The sequence below is a fragment of the Mustelus asterias genome, chromosome 25, assembly GCF_964213995.1.
Source record: "Mustelus asterias chromosome 25, sMusAst1.hap1.1, whole genome shotgun sequence".
NCBI classification, from domain to species: domain Eukaryota; kingdom Metazoa; phylum Chordata; class Chondrichthyes; order Carcharhiniformes; family Triakidae; genus Mustelus; species Mustelus asterias.
In genome coordinates, this window is record NC_135825.1 from 13,032,869 (window position 1) to 13,048,379 (window position 15,511).

The window sequence follows — 15,511 nt, forward strand, 5'->3', positions numbered from 1 at the left end:
CAAAGGCTATGGGTCTGGCATCTACCCAGCAATAGCACTGAAGATTTGAGCTTGAGAATTTGTCGTTCCCCTAGAGAAGCTATTCCAGTACAGCTATAACACTGGCATCTACCCAGCAATGTGGAAAATTGCCCAAGTATGTCCTCTACACAAAAAGCAGGACAAATCCAATCTGGCCACTTACCAACCCATCAATAGTGATGGAAGGAGTCATCAACAATGCTATCAAATGACAGTTGTTTAGCAATAGTCTGCTCTCTGGCATTCAGTTTGGGTTCTGTCAGGGTGACTCAGCTCCTGACCTCATTAGAGTCTTGATTCAAATGTGGACAAAAGAGCTTAGCTCCATAGGTGAGGGAAGAGTGACTGTCCTTGACCTCAGGGCAGTCTTTAGCAGAGTGTGGCATCAACAATACCTAGAAAAACTGGAGTCAATGGGAGAACTTTCTGCTGCTGGAGTCATATCTGGCGCAAAGGGAAAATGGTTCTGGTTGTTGGAGGTCAATCATCTCAGTTCCAAATATCACTAGGAACTCCTCAGGGTAGCGCCTTTGGCCCAATAACCTTCAGCTGCTTCATCAATGACCTTCCTTTCATCATAAGGTCAGAAGTGGGGGCTGTTCACAGACGATTGCACAATGTTCAGCATCATTCGCCACTCTCAGATAATGAAGCAGTCAATGTCCAAATGCAGCAAGGCCTGGACAATATCCAGGCCTGGGCTGGCAAGTGGCAAAAAACATTCGCACCACACAAGTGCCAGGTAATGACCATCTTCAACAAGGGAGAATCTAACTGTTGCCCTTTGACATTCAATGGCATTACCATCACTGAATTCCCACCATCAACATCCAGGGGTCACCGTTAACCAGAAACTGAACTGGAATAGCCACATAAATACTGTGGCTACATGAGCAGGTCAGAGGCTAGGAGTCCTGCAGCAAGTAACTCACCTTCCGACTCCCCAAAGTCTGTCAACCATCTTCAAGGCACAAGTCAGGAGTGTGATGGAATATTCCCCCTTGCCTGGATGAGTGCAGTTTGAACAATAATCAAAAAGCTTGACATCATCCAGGACAAAGCAATCCCGCTTGATTGGTACTCCATCCACAAATATTCACTCCCCCCACCACTGACACACTGGCAGCAGTGTGTATCATCTACAAGCTGCAGTGCAGGAACTCACTAACGCTCCTTAGGCAGCAACTTCCAAACACAGAACCACTACCATATAGAAGGACAAGGGGAGCAGCCACCTCCTGAAAGTTCCCCTCCAAGCCACTCACCATCCTAACTTGGAAATATATATCACCGCTCCTTCGCAGTCGCTGGGTCAAAATCCTGGAACTCCCTCCCTAACAGCACTGTGGATGTACCTGTACCTCAGGGGCTGCAGCAGCTCAAGGCGGCAGCTCACCACATTCTCAGAAGCAATTAGGGATGAGTAATAAATGCTGGCCTAGCTAACAAGGCCCACATCCATGAATGAATAAATAAACTAAGTCACCTATTCATCCATTTTTGGCACACTAGAAAATCTTCATTGACGACTAATGGAGCAGTGGTGATCTTAGCTATTTCGTTCTTCTATTAACTATGAATGGAACCACTGTTTATTTAACCACTATCTGACCCCACTTTCCTTTTCACTGAAGATCTCCGATTGCTAGTTGTCAAGTTTTTTCTTTTAACTGAAACCTTTTAACGTTCTCACCTGTGAACACCAGTCACACTTTCCTCTACAATGCCTCGGATTTTCTTGAAGACATTGGGATATTTCTTATAGACCCAGTGAGTCAAATCTCCACCATCATCCAGAATCTAGGGATGGAGAAAACAAAACACAGAAAAAAATTGCCACTAGCTTCTACAAATTCAACAAAAGTTGGCAAACCAAGATCATGGAAATTAGGTATAGATTAGTTAGAAGGAAAGGCGACAAGGTGAATTTTTTGTTAAGTTTTCTGTTCAGTTGAGGTCCTGGTTACATTACGGTTATATGTCCAACATCAACCAGACAGGAGCTTGGAAAAATTTTCATTTATTTTATGACCTAGAATTGTCAACACAAGCCCATAACTTCAAAAAAAGGTTCACCGAACCCGTTTGACATTGCTAGACTTTGCTCAAATGCCACTGGAGTCGGTGCAATGGGCACAATTATCTCAGTCAAGGTCACACAACAGAGCCGAAAACGATAGATAAATTTTCCACGTTTTACATTTCCACGGTGAATATTAACAGGGTTCCGGAGCCTATAAAATAATTCCATGATAAGGTATCCTCCAAGAACATAATTTAATCGCAACTGCTGCAAGGTCACTCCTCTCTATTCGCCTCCCCTTTAATCACACTACCCACGCTAGATTTTAACAGTCTTGACGGCTATACAACCTGTAATAAGTTACTATGCAGTGCTGCGAACATTTTATTATGCAACAAATGCAATGCATTGGCAGACCATCTCCTCCTGGGGGCACCATTAACTAACAGCTATTTAAAATACTGCCCTTTGCGTTGGAATGACCATTTTTAATGGGTTCACGTTTTCTTTAATGAAAATATATGAATGAATGTCAAATATATTAATATCAGTAATTACAGTTCACGCAAGTACAGAAACTTGAAATTAAACTAAACGGCTATCACAGATTGAAATGTCACTACCCTATCTTTCCACAACGCAATTTAACTTCCCTAAATCAATAATTACTACATTGCGAAATCTTTTCTAAAACCTTTAGTTATATTTTTTCAGGTTATCTAATCTCCTTGATCCAATTAAGGAAAGCTTTGTTGTGTCAGAAGCACATTATGCTCAGGTTCTAAAGAATCTGGACGTTGGTTTTACCCGCACCACATTTCCTGGCAGCTAGGGAACGGTAAAGTGCAGTTGGAGGGCAGGATAAGAACAAAGGGTATTATGGAGATAATAAAAGGATTTAGTACTCATTAAGGCTGAAAGTCATTTGATTACAGCCGTCTGGCAAGAGAGTCCCATGAAAAACTCCAGGTCGACTTGGAAAGCTTCGTACCTCAGGAGATAAAGAACATGGAAACAGGCCCTTTGGCCCAACTTGCCCATGCCAACCAGGTTTCCCAAACTGAAACTAGTCCCATTTGCCTCTGTTTGGCCCCTATCCCGCTAAAGCTTTCCTATCCATGTACCTGACCAAACACCTTTAAATGTTAACCCGCCTCTACCACCTCCTCTGGCAGCTCATTCCATACACGCACCACCCTCAGAGAAAAAGTTGCCCCTCAGTTCCCTTTTAAATCTTTCCCCTCTCACCTAAAACCTATGCATTTTAGTTTTGGACTCCCCTACCCTGGGGAAAAGACCTCGGCTATTCACCTGATCAATGCCCCTCATGATTTTATAAACCTCTATAAGGTCACTCCTCATCCTCCTACGCTTCAGGGAAAAAAGCACCAGTCTATCCAGCCTCTCGTTATAATGCAAACCTTCCAGTTCCAGTAACATCCTTGTAAATTTTTTTTGCAGTTTAATAGCATCCTTCCTAAAGCACGGAGACCAGAAATGTACATAATACTCCAAATGTGGCCTTACCATTGTCTTGTACAGTCATAACATAATGTCCCAACTCCTGTACTCAATGCTCTAACTGATGAAGGCAAGTGTGCCAAACGCCTTCTTCACCACCCTGTTGACCTGCGATGTCGCTTTCAAGGAACTAAGTACCTGCACCTCTCTTCCATAGCTTTGGTTTAGGTACATTGCCCTTGAAGTCGGGAACAGCCCTCTAGACACTGGGACCCGAATCTGAAACCAGCCCCTAATTTGTGCTGCGAAGATCCCAATTCATACACACTCGAACCAATTGCACCCATTTCCTTGCAGATACAGCAGGCATGTCACACAAACAGCACTTGGTGCAAACTGGCAACCTTGGTCTGAGAAGCCACAAACAGCAAACTTCATTATGTCGCAACCCCTGCCCAGGAGTTAATGGAAGCATTGACCAAAGTTGAGAAACATTTCACTTCCCAGCAGTGACACCATTCGGTTTTTTTTTCCCTAAAGAAAGGCATGCACAGGGGAGAATCTGAAACAATCAGTTGATGACATATCACGGTTCAGAGCATTTTATTAAGCTTACCAAACACCAACATAATTAAACTTATTTCTACTCTATGTCAGTTGGATGACATTTTAGAAGCGCAATTTATATGGCATGAGCAAGGAGATTTTACCGAACTAACTTAAATATACCGCAATTAACAAATATTTTCAATGGGAGCACTACAGGAATAAAGTAGTAATGATAAATTTGTACATAAAATTGGCTAAGCCACAGTTGGGAATAGCGCGTGTCATTTTGAGCAGCACAATATTATAAGGTCTTTAAAGGCATCATGTCGTGGATCAGATCGGAAGCTATTGTTGCAGGAAGAGGCTGAGTCTATTTCTACTGGAGGAGAGAGGGCTTGAGGATAATTAATTGGGGTATTTAAAATTATACAGTTTGTATCGAACTTTGGTGAGGCCACAGCGAGAGTACTGTGTGCAGTTCTGGTCGCCACATTATAGGAAGGATGTGATCACACTGGAGGGGGTGCAGAGAGGAGATTCACCAGGATGCTGCCTGGGATGGAACATTTAAGTTATGAAGAGAGGTTAGATAGGCTTGGATTGTTTTCGTTGGAGCAGAGAAGACTGAAGGGCGACCTGATTGAGGTGCGCAAGATTATGAAGGGCATGGACAGAGTGGTTAGAGGGCAGTTGTTCCCTTAGTTGAAGGGTCACTCACGAGGAGACATAGGTTCAAGGTGAGGGGCAGGAGGATTGGGGAAAAATGTTTTGACCCAGAGGGTGGCGATGGTCTGGAATGCACTGCCTGGGAGGGTAGGGTGGTGGAGGCAGGTTGCCTCACATCCTTTAAAAAGTACCTGGATGAACACTTGGCACATCATAACATTCAAGGCTATGGGCCAAGGGCTGGTAAATGGGATTAGGTGGGAGTCCAGGTGTTTCCATGCGTCGGTGCAGACTCGATGGGCCTCTTCTCCACTGTCCGATTCTACGATAGAGTGAATAGGGAAAGACCATTTCCTGTGATTGGGGAGTTAATATAAAGAAGTATCTACTTAAAGGTTGTTCAAGATTGAGCAGAAAAGAGAAGCTAGGAGAAACTGTCAGAGCAGGCAATGCTCTGGAGCAAGGGTACCCGATAATCAGAGCTTTGAGGCCTCAACTTGGTTAGATAAGTAGCTCATTTACCATATTTGCTTGCCAACCGTTCATGTTCACACAGCAATCGATGCACCACCAGAAATCATCCTCAGACTCCCCTTTCCAAGCAAACACTGCAAATCCTGAAGGGTGGGCAGGTTTGGAAAAAAAAAAGTACAATAATTACAGGGAAAGGTTCAAATATCTGAAACTGAGCTGCAACAAGTTTAAAAGGATTCAAAAGTGGACAGAGTTCAACTGGGCGAGCTCCAATGACTTCAAGCAGATTTTCCATAATTATCAGATTAACATTTGCAAAACATAAGCTGCAATAGCAACATGGGTAAAGCAACAAAGCGGGTTCTCCAATATGCAGTGAGAGAATCGGGAAGGATCAGCTGATGACATTTCATGGGTCACATCATTTTATTAAAGCTTACAAAGACTAGCATTATTAAACTTTCTACTCGACATTAGTTGGATGACATTTTAGAAACGCAAAGCATTCACGTTAACTATACTTAAATGGCGTGACGCGAGCAAAGAAGTTTTACCAAACAGTCAAAATATAATTAATACAGCGCAATCACGCATTTTAAACAAAAGCACAGATCGACAGCCAACGCCAATTTTTTTCTATTTGGAAATCTTCTGTACTTTAGGAATTGTTTGGATTAATCCATACAAAATAGGGCTGCCATCTCAGTTTATTGGGTCTCATCCTCCCAGAACGTGCGAACGCCATACGTTCCAGTAGTTTTATCAAGTGCCGTTAACTAAAATAAAAACACTCTGAAACTGAACTCTGGAATCTGTTAACTTCTGTTAAAGGAGTTTCAGCCCAATAGAACTAGCTGATTCATACGCATTTGTGTTGCAATATTTCTCCAATGTGACTAGTTGCCCGTTAAAATTGTGGCATTAATTCAACATTAAAGCAAGCACGCCTTATTAACCATGCTATTGCTCAAAAGGCTTGATTTGATCATAACTTTTAACGCACCTGCACATATATAATCCAGCACCAGCTATACAATCCTGCCCATTTCTCTTTTTTTGTTAAAATTATACCGAAATTTTTGGTTAGATGAAGCTTTTTCTTTCAAGATCAGCCTCAGAATTCCATCATTCCGTGTTCCAGGACTGTATTGAAACTGAGCAGCTTTGTAATTTTCCACAACGTTTTCCCCCTCAACTAGGACAGCAGCACAGTTTGGGCACCAGACTGCTTTAGGAATTTGGCTGATGCCTAAATGTTGCTGGGATAAGACAGTGGCTTGTTCCTCCCCAAGAGGGGATATATCACTCGCTACTGAAAGAATAAAACTTCCAAATGAACAGCTCAAACAAGGTCCACCAAATGTACCCAGGGTGGACACAAGAGTAAGTTGTCCTGTGCTGAATTGCATTAGAATCAGAGTTCACAGGATAACCATTATGAAAGTCAGTAACTAAAATTATTAATCTGAATATATTGATATAGAAAATCCTCACTAGTAGTTGCCCCACTTTAACGTCATCTCACTTTAAAGTCATTTAACTTCTTCAAATTACATCACCAAATTTGATTTTACGTTGCCCAATCTCTGGCCCTGCCCACCCTCTGCTGGACACCGGGCCAGCCGCCACCGCAGTCACAGAGGCCCAGGCCATAGGGAGAAAACTAGGTCTGAGACCAGGGAGCAGGAATGCAAGGCAGGGTCAGGGAGCTGCTGGCTGCCAATCGCATATTTCACCGAGAGTAACCCGGGGTGGGGGAATGGAGCGACTTGACCGCTTCTTCCGCAGACCCTAGCTCACCCCTATTTCTTCTGTGACACTCCAAGGGACGGGGGTTCAGCCCCAACAATTTGACAGAAAGGAGGGGGGGGGGGGGGGGGGGTGCTGGCTGACCAGGGGAAGCTGTGAGGGAGTGCTGTGGGTGAAAGACAGAAGCTGTGTTCTTCAGGGTTTATTTAGGTGATTTAGCGTAATCTAATTTCAATGTATATAATTTTTTTTTGCCATATGCAGTGATTTGTTTTATTTTGCAAGTTATTCCAGCTAGGAATGCACATTGCTACACGGGGTACAGTACAGTAAATTAAACTTGTACATTTCTTGCCCAAATAAATCAACGTCCAAAGGAACCTAACTGTGGCTTTAACATTGAGTCGTCTGGAACCCATTATTCATGTAAAATAGTTTCACTTCAAATTACAATTTCCAGGAACGCAACCACAACTTTAAATGAGGATTTACTGTGTATAAAAATTCTTGTTAACTACTATTACAATGTAATGTTAAAGCATATAAGTCACGCACATAATTATACATAAATGAACTGCCAAGTTTCACAAAAGGTGTATGGTACTGGAATTTAAACTTTTTGTCAGAATTGTGAATACATGAAATACCCACAAGTTTCTGACAGATGCTGGTAAGATGCACTGAAGTAGGTTAGGCTTTATCACTGAAGGAATTTGACAAGAATGCTACGCTGACAGGTCATTAGAGCAGGTGGGGAGGAGGAATGTGCAAAATCAGATTGTATACAACTACTTTCACATTGACCTTAAAAGGGTGCGGCAACATCTGGTGTCTGTACATCTTGCCACACAACCCCAAGATATATTTGCCTGCCTCATCAAGGACAGCTACTGGAAAGATCAGGTTCTTTTTTTAAAAAAACAATGCAGGTTCTCCCACACACCAGTCTTAGCAAACTGAGTAAAAATCCCATACGGAAGATGCAAAGGCAGCTTTGTTTTTCAGCAACCACAGCTGACAACCAAGCCAGTATTAGTTTTCCTAAAAGCTCAGAGATGGCAATACTTTATCAACAGGTTCAACCAAATATCCTGCAGGCAGAATTTTCCTCCCCCCTCCCTCCACGGTGCATTTTGTAGCAGTGGGAGCGGTGCACACGCGCTAGCAGCAGCATCCTACAGTCCTGCCATTGTCAACGGGGTGTCCCGTTGAACACACCCCTCGCCACCAGGGAACCCACCTGTATTCTGGCAGTAATTTTTTACACTACTGTTGCACGCCATTTCTTGACTACTTTCTAGTTAACTTTACCAAGAACATTCAACTTTTACTTTGATGGGGTGGGAGCTTGCTAAGAGTGAACTGGGTCATCCCACCTATCAGTATTTTATCAAGATGCTTAAACTGAGCCAAACACTCTGGAACTCACTACAGACCGGTCACATTGCATTGAGGGACCTGCAGTTTGCATCCAAGCGCCCCAGTTGCTGAAGATTTCATTTTCATAGCCTTAATGCTCTGATCAGTAGACCAATGATCTGACATGAGGTTTTCACACACGTTTAAGCATTGCAGCTAAAGTGGACACACAAATTCACCATTAAAGTGGTTAAAATCCTATTGCTAAAGCCAAGCCTCGAGTTGCAAATGCGTTTCCAACATTAGTTGTATCAGCGCTGAAGATATCCATTGACTTTTACCTCAGTTGGTTGGGCATGCTTGCAGGAGCATATTGGTGTAAGCTGGATGCTAACTGTAGTTAGGGAATATATTTTCATTGCAACTGATAGGAATCATCGGTCAAGATTCACACGGCACATGGAGATGTTCATAGAATACCTACAGAATAGAAGGAGTCCATTTTGACCCATCATTCCTGCACCAACAACACTCCCATCAGGCCCTACCCCCGTAACCCATGCATTTACCCTGCTAATCCCTCTTGACACTAAGGGGCAATTTATTATGGCTAATCCACCTAACCCACACATCTTTGGAGTGTGGGAAGAAACCGGAGCACTCGAAGGAAACCCATGCAGACATGAGGAGAACATGCAAACTCCACACACAGAGTCACCCAAGGCCAAAATTGAACCCGAGTCCCTGGCACTGTGAGACAGCAGTGCCAACAAGATTCCATAACCTCGAGCTACATTAACATTTTTTCTTCTCCACATCCATACACTGAAGGCATTTCACAGCACCCCCAACATGGTGGGAGTGGGTGGAAGGAAGAGAAAGAGAAGAGAACGGACATGGAAAAGCTAAAGAATCAGAAAGCAGTGGGAAGCCAAGTTATCACAAACAGTTATGAGCTTGGTGCATTTCTTTTGGGTTCCGTTCTAATGTTAATGCAGTTCCTATTCTGCAATAACATTGCACATTTTATAGCACTTTTAATTAGTAAAATTCCTCTGAGCATTTCATAGGGGTATCAAAAATGTGACACTAAGCCACACAAAACAGGGAAGATTGGCATGATCAAAGAGGTGAATTTTAAGGAGCATGTTAAAAGGAGGAGATTTAGCAAGATAATTCCAAAGCTTAGGGCCCGGTATCTGATAATCTCACCACCAATAGTAAAGCAATTAAAAATCGCAGATGGTCAAGAGGCCAGATTAGGAGTACCGACATCTCAAGAGGCTTGTAGGGGGAGAAAAACAGGAGATTAGAGATAAGGAGAGGTGAGACCATAACTGTCCAAAACAAGGGTGGAAATTTTAAAATCGAGGACCAGGTGTCAATTAAGCGAGCAGAGGAGTGATAGATGAAGGGACTTGGTGAAAGTTAGGACATGCGCAGCAGAATTTTGGATAACCTAAAGTTTACAGAGAAGAACTGAATGGTTTATTTTGACAGGTTATTGGTAAAATTCGTACAGTCAGATTTGTTTCACTGTCACAAAATGTAGGCTCAAAGTGAAGTGATTTAAAATGGGTTACTGATGGCAGTGGGAGGATGGAGGGGGAGAAATGACATTTGAGCGATTAAATTGAAAGAGTTATTTTCAACATTATTCAAAAGCTGGTTTCATGCAGTTACTTGGATCAATATCTATCACAATTAAAACTGCAGAACTGGAGATACTCTACACAAACGCAAGTTAAGATTTTTTTTTCAAATATACACATCTTTTATTTACGAACAATAGGTCATTTGGGTCAAAATCATCAATGGGACACATTGGAAGCCCATGTATTGTCCTGCCCTATAACCCATGCATGAGTGCCTTAGAGCAAAAATAAAATTATAGCATGGAAAAGCAAATATTGCAGCAACTTTAAATATGTTTTATGCAACTGTAAACTTTCTCACCTTGAAGCACTGGAACCTGAAATGCTGCAACCCTGAACCTCATCTTTCACATTTACTGCTCAACTTGCTGAGTAAGAGGAGCCAGATGATCAGTTGTCACCAAATCCACAATGATAAAAGCTCCATTATATCTGCCTCTGTGCAACTTCCTACCAACATCTTCCACTCTTACAGTCCACTTGAATGCTTTGCTTGGATAAAAACTTGTTGCTTGATCTACAAATCTGAGAGATTTTAGAGGTGATAATTCCGGCAGTGGGGGAACTGGTTATCTCAGGTGGCTAGCTTGTGGTTCAGAACAACACCAACAATGCGGGTTTGGTTCCTGGAAGAGCCTGCCTTCTTACACTGCCCCTGAGAGTGGAAGGCAATAGCAAACCATAGCTTAAAGAAAGTGGGCTATGCCTTGCTCTATGTTGGATACACTGCAAAGGACAGAACTGGAACCTAATCTTTACACACTTACAAAGACACACAATACAAACATTTACCTCCAAACCCAATAACCACTATTCTGGTCTGTCCCTATACGTGGGGCACAAGGTGAACTCCAATTATTAAGGTGGCACAGGGGTTAGCATTGCTGCCTCTCAGCACCATGGGCCCGGGTTCAATTCCGGCCTCGGGTGACTATCTGTGTGGAGTTTGCAAGTTCTCCCCATGTCTACATGGGTTTCCTCCGGGTGCTGCGCACTCCAAAAATGTGCGGGTTAGGTTGATTGGTCATGCTAAATTGTCTCTTAGTGTCAGGGGGATTAGCAGGGTAAATATGTGGGGTTATGGGGATAGGGCCGGGGTGGGATTGTGGTTGGTGGAGGCCCAATGGGCTGAATGTCCTCCTCCTGCACTGTAGAGATTATATGATTACCCACTACCTGAATATAATTAAATGTACAATTAATATGACCCTCATATCGGGCAAACAGAAAGTCTGAAGACTGTTTACTACCAAAGCTTGTAAGTTATTAATACTTGGCTTATAGATACATTAAAAAAAACTGGAATTGGCTCTATTGACAGTTCAGCAAGATTATCTTTTGAGGAACTAAGCCACACAAACCAAGATTGCAGTTTCAAACCCCAGTTTGTTCCATGTTCACTCATCTGAGTCAATACAACAGTCCAGATGTTAGAGTTTACCTCAACCCTCCTGATTAGGAAGAAAACTATTCTGATCGAAGAATTCCTAACTGTATAAATATAGGAATGTGTGAACTCTGTTGGACGACAAGTTTGGTGAGGATGTCCTCCTGAATAATCCATCACAATGCATTGTGAAGAATCACGTGAATAATGGACATTTGATATACAGATGGCATCAGCAGCCACCCATCTTAGTAATGCCTGAAGGGAAAGGGAGAGCAAAAAACTGACACGTTATAATATATTTGCCTAATGAGACAAATGGCAGGCTGACAGCAAAGGAGCAGAAACATGAAGGTGTGGACTCAATATGTTAATAAAATATGAACATACCAGCCTCAGCGAGAGCAGCTGCAACTTCATTCTGGGTGGAGTAAATATTACACGCTGCCCAGCGACACTGAGCTCCAAGAGCACCCAGGGTCTCTATGAGGACCTGCAGCAAGGAAGAAAGAATTTAGCACATTAACAAATGCCACACAAACTGCTTTTATTCTGGATTGATAATGGGATGACTTACTGAATCCAGTCAGTCTAGTTACAAGTTAGCACTGGCCAAACAGGAGCCCACATCTAGAGACCCACACTAAACGCAACACAAAAGCATCCACTTCACTTATTACATTGAAAAATAAATGGGAAGTTAGGCTGAGCCCTTCTGGATTGTGTACTGGAGTGAAGAAGGTTATTAGGCAGCCCTTAAAAAAGTGCAATGCTCAGACAAGTGCCACGTGGTACCTCACAATCACAGATACTGACTTTTCCACACAGTTGTAGGATCTACTCAATTATGTTTGAAGATACACTAACCCAACTGTATGAGACACTTTGAGCCCTCTTTATGGTATTTATATCCATTAGCCTATTGGATGCGGTCCTTTCACAGCTTGCGTATAAATATCTTACCGAGAACTCATCGCCTGATGGAAACGAATAGTCACTAAACTGTGAAATCTCTTCCTGACTTGTTGAAACTAACCCATCAAAACTTTACAACACCCAATAATATCACAACCTTCAGAAAACATCTTCAACATGCTCCATTTCTACAGTAGCAAAGGAATTTAGATTCTGATCACCCACAATTTCACTTTGTCTTATAATCTACAAAGAGAGTCTGAACACAACACTTGGGGCAGGGAGGGGGGGGTGGGGGCAGTTTTTCCTGTTCTGCCTGCCACGGGAATCATAGCAGCAAGGGGTGGACCATAGAAAGGCCTGCTGAGCCCGGGCGGGATTTTCCGGTTTCAAGGGGGAGCACAGCTGGAAAATCCCACCCTTGGTCTCCTAATGAAAACAGTTAATCTGACACTGCATTAACTGCTTTGAATAGAGTTCTACCTAACTCTTCTCATCTTGTTTTGAAATTAATTCATTTAGCGCTGCGAGAAAAGTTCCAGGTCTACTCTATCTATTGTTCAGTTGATAACTCCAGCCGGGGGAAGTATTGCAGTGGCTTGGAGGCTCCTAAGCTAGGAAAGTGGAGAAGAACAGCAAGGGTTCCCACTGATGATAATCAACTGCTGACATTAGTTAGAAATGCACTTCAGGCAATGTATTTTTTTGTCGCTCAGCAAGTTAGATGGCACCGCCATCAAACCTCCTCTACCAGACTCGCACAACAACAGATCTTGAAGATACACGAGATAGAGAGATAAACCTCCTGGAATAAGTTATTTTATTTTTCAATTTACTCCACCTTGCACATTGATTACATCAACCTCTCCAGTGGTGCAATTCCATTGGAAACTTGCTTAAGTTGCTATTCTATACAATGTGAACCGAGACCCTGACTGCTAGAAGAGTATTTGTTTGTTTTGCACCGTTGGGGGCAGGTTGGGCGTGTCACATATATAGTTAGGTGTCTGGAGACTGCCAAAGAGGGAACATATCCCCCTTTCTTCTTGCTCTGCCATTTTTTGGCTCAAGTCCACTCTTCTCGCCCTTTATTGGAAGAGTATTTGGTTGAAGATAGGTTCAATCAATGTTCAACCATTCACTTTTCAGCACATAGAATCCTACACTGCAGGAGGCCATTCGGCCCATCGAGTCTGCACCAATCCCATCCGGCCCTATTCCCATAACCCCATACATTTACCCCAGCTAGTCCCCCTGACACTAAAGGGCAATTTAGCATGGCCAATCCACCTAACCCGTACATCTTTGGAGTGTGGGAGGAAACCGGAGCACCCGGAGGAAACCCACGCAGACACGGGGAGCATGTGCAAACTCCACATAGACAGTTTCCCAAGCCGGGAATCAAACCTGGGGTCCCTGGCGCTGTGAGGCAGCAGTGCTAACCACTGTGCCCCATAGGTTAATGCATAACTGCTTACCAGTCAGGAATAGAATTCTGGGCACTAGCCATTCAACACTGATGTCAACAACAGTTCATGAATTGGAAACGTGTTTATTTTTTAAAAATTCATTATTGGGATGTGCATGTCGATGGCAAACCCAGTATTGCCTATTCTATTTGCCTTCGAAATGGTGGTGGACCTTCTTTAATCATCAGTCCACGTGGTGAAGGTGCTTCCACAATGCCTGCGGCGAGTCCTCATTACACTCGTTGCGTTCAGATGGGAGGAGGAAGTAGATGTTTAAGCCAGTGGTTGAGGTGCACTGCTTTGCCCTGGATAGTGTTGAGCTTCTTGAGTGCTTTTAAAGCTTCACCCATCCAGAGAACAAAGAAAATTACAGCACAGGAACAGGCCCTTCGGCCCTCCAAGCCTGCACCGACCAAGCTGCCCGACTTAACTAAAACCCCCTACCCTTCCGGGGACCATATCCCTCTATTCCCATCCTATTCATGTATTTGTCAAGACGCCCCTTAAAAGTCACTACCGTATCCACTTCCTCTCCCGGCAACAAGTTCCAGGCACCCACTACTCTGTAAAAAATCTGCCTCGTATTCTCCTTTTAACCTTGCCCCTCGCACCTTAAACCTGTGCCCCCTAGTAATTGACTCTTCCACCCTGGGGAAAAAGCTTCTGACTATCCACTTTGTCCATGCCTTTCATAATCTTGTAGACTTCTATCAGGTCGCCCCTCAACCTTCGTCGTTCCAGTGAGAACAAACCAAGTTTCTCCAACTTCTCCAGATAGCTAATGCCCTCCATACCTGGCAACATCCTGATAAATCTTTTCTGTACCCTCTCCAAAGCCTCCACATCCTCCTGGTAGCGTGGTGACCAGAATTGAACACTATATTCCAAGTGCAGCTTAACTAAGGTTCTATAAAGCTGCAACATGACTTGCCAATTTTTAAACTCAATGCCCCAGCCAATGAAGGCAAGCATGCTGTACCTTCTCCACTTGCATTGCCACTTTGTGATCTGTGTACCAGATCCCTTTGCCTATCAATACTCTTAAGGGTTCTGCCATTTACTGTATATTTCCTATCTGTATTAGACCTTCCAAGATGCACTACCTCACATTTGACTTGTGCTTTGTAGGTGGTCGAGAGGTTTTGGAGAGCTGAATACTGATTTCATCACCGTGGAATACACAGCCCTGGACCTACTCTGACCTACTTATGAGGTTGATCCATTTCACTTTCTGTCAATGATGATCCCCAAGTCAGTGCGCTTTCATATTACACTAAACAAAGACAATACGAGAAGCCTAGAAAAAAAATTGTGTTTATAAACTGACCATTTTAATTCACCTACCCGAACTTACTGTACCAGTTGCTTACCGCAGTTTGGGCGGTGATGTGAGTACAGCCCACAATTTTGGCTCCAGCCAGCGGCTTTTCTCCCTGTGCTCGTTTCCGAAGAGCAACAAGAGCTGACATTTCTAGAAGAAATAAGTAACAAGGTAAAGCAACAGATTATCAATGAATCCACACGCACACACTAATATCCTTTCAGTTGAAAGAAGATAATTTGCTGAGCATAGTTTATTTAATCAAATGTAATCACCATGGCCCAATGCATTGATGCACTAGGGCACTGTTAAAAAGTGAGATCCAGAATCATTTTCAACCAAGAACCCAGGAGAGCAACAAAAACTGGAGGAGCTGATGCATTTTAATTCAATTGCTATTTAATGATAAGTTGAAGGCTCCCACTTCTCTGATTTAAGATTGGACGGATGAGCTTTTAACTG

The 15,511-nt window shown here is 43.1% G+C and overlaps 1 protein-coding gene across 3 annotated transcripts in view; it reads right to left on the reverse strand.

Moving 5' to 3' along the window:
- Positions 1-15,511, reverse strand: part of ahcyl1 (adenosylhomocysteinase-like 1) — a 103,978-nt gene that overhangs the window by 18,201 nt on the left and 70,266 nt on the right. For all 3 annotated transcript variants that reach the window (XM_078242140.1, XM_078242142.1, XM_078242141.1), the window contains exons 4-7: positions 15,099-15,199; positions 11,735-11,837; positions 5,243-5,337; positions 1,715-1,821 (exon numbers count right to left, since the gene is read on the reverse strand). In XM_078242140.1, coding sequence (XP_078098266.1) covers positions 1,715-1,821; positions 5,243-5,337; positions 11,735-11,837; positions 15,099-15,199 — 406 coding nt within the window. The remainder of the gene's footprint in view (positions 1-1,714; positions 1,822-5,242; positions 5,338-11,734; positions 11,838-15,098; positions 15,200-15,511) is intronic.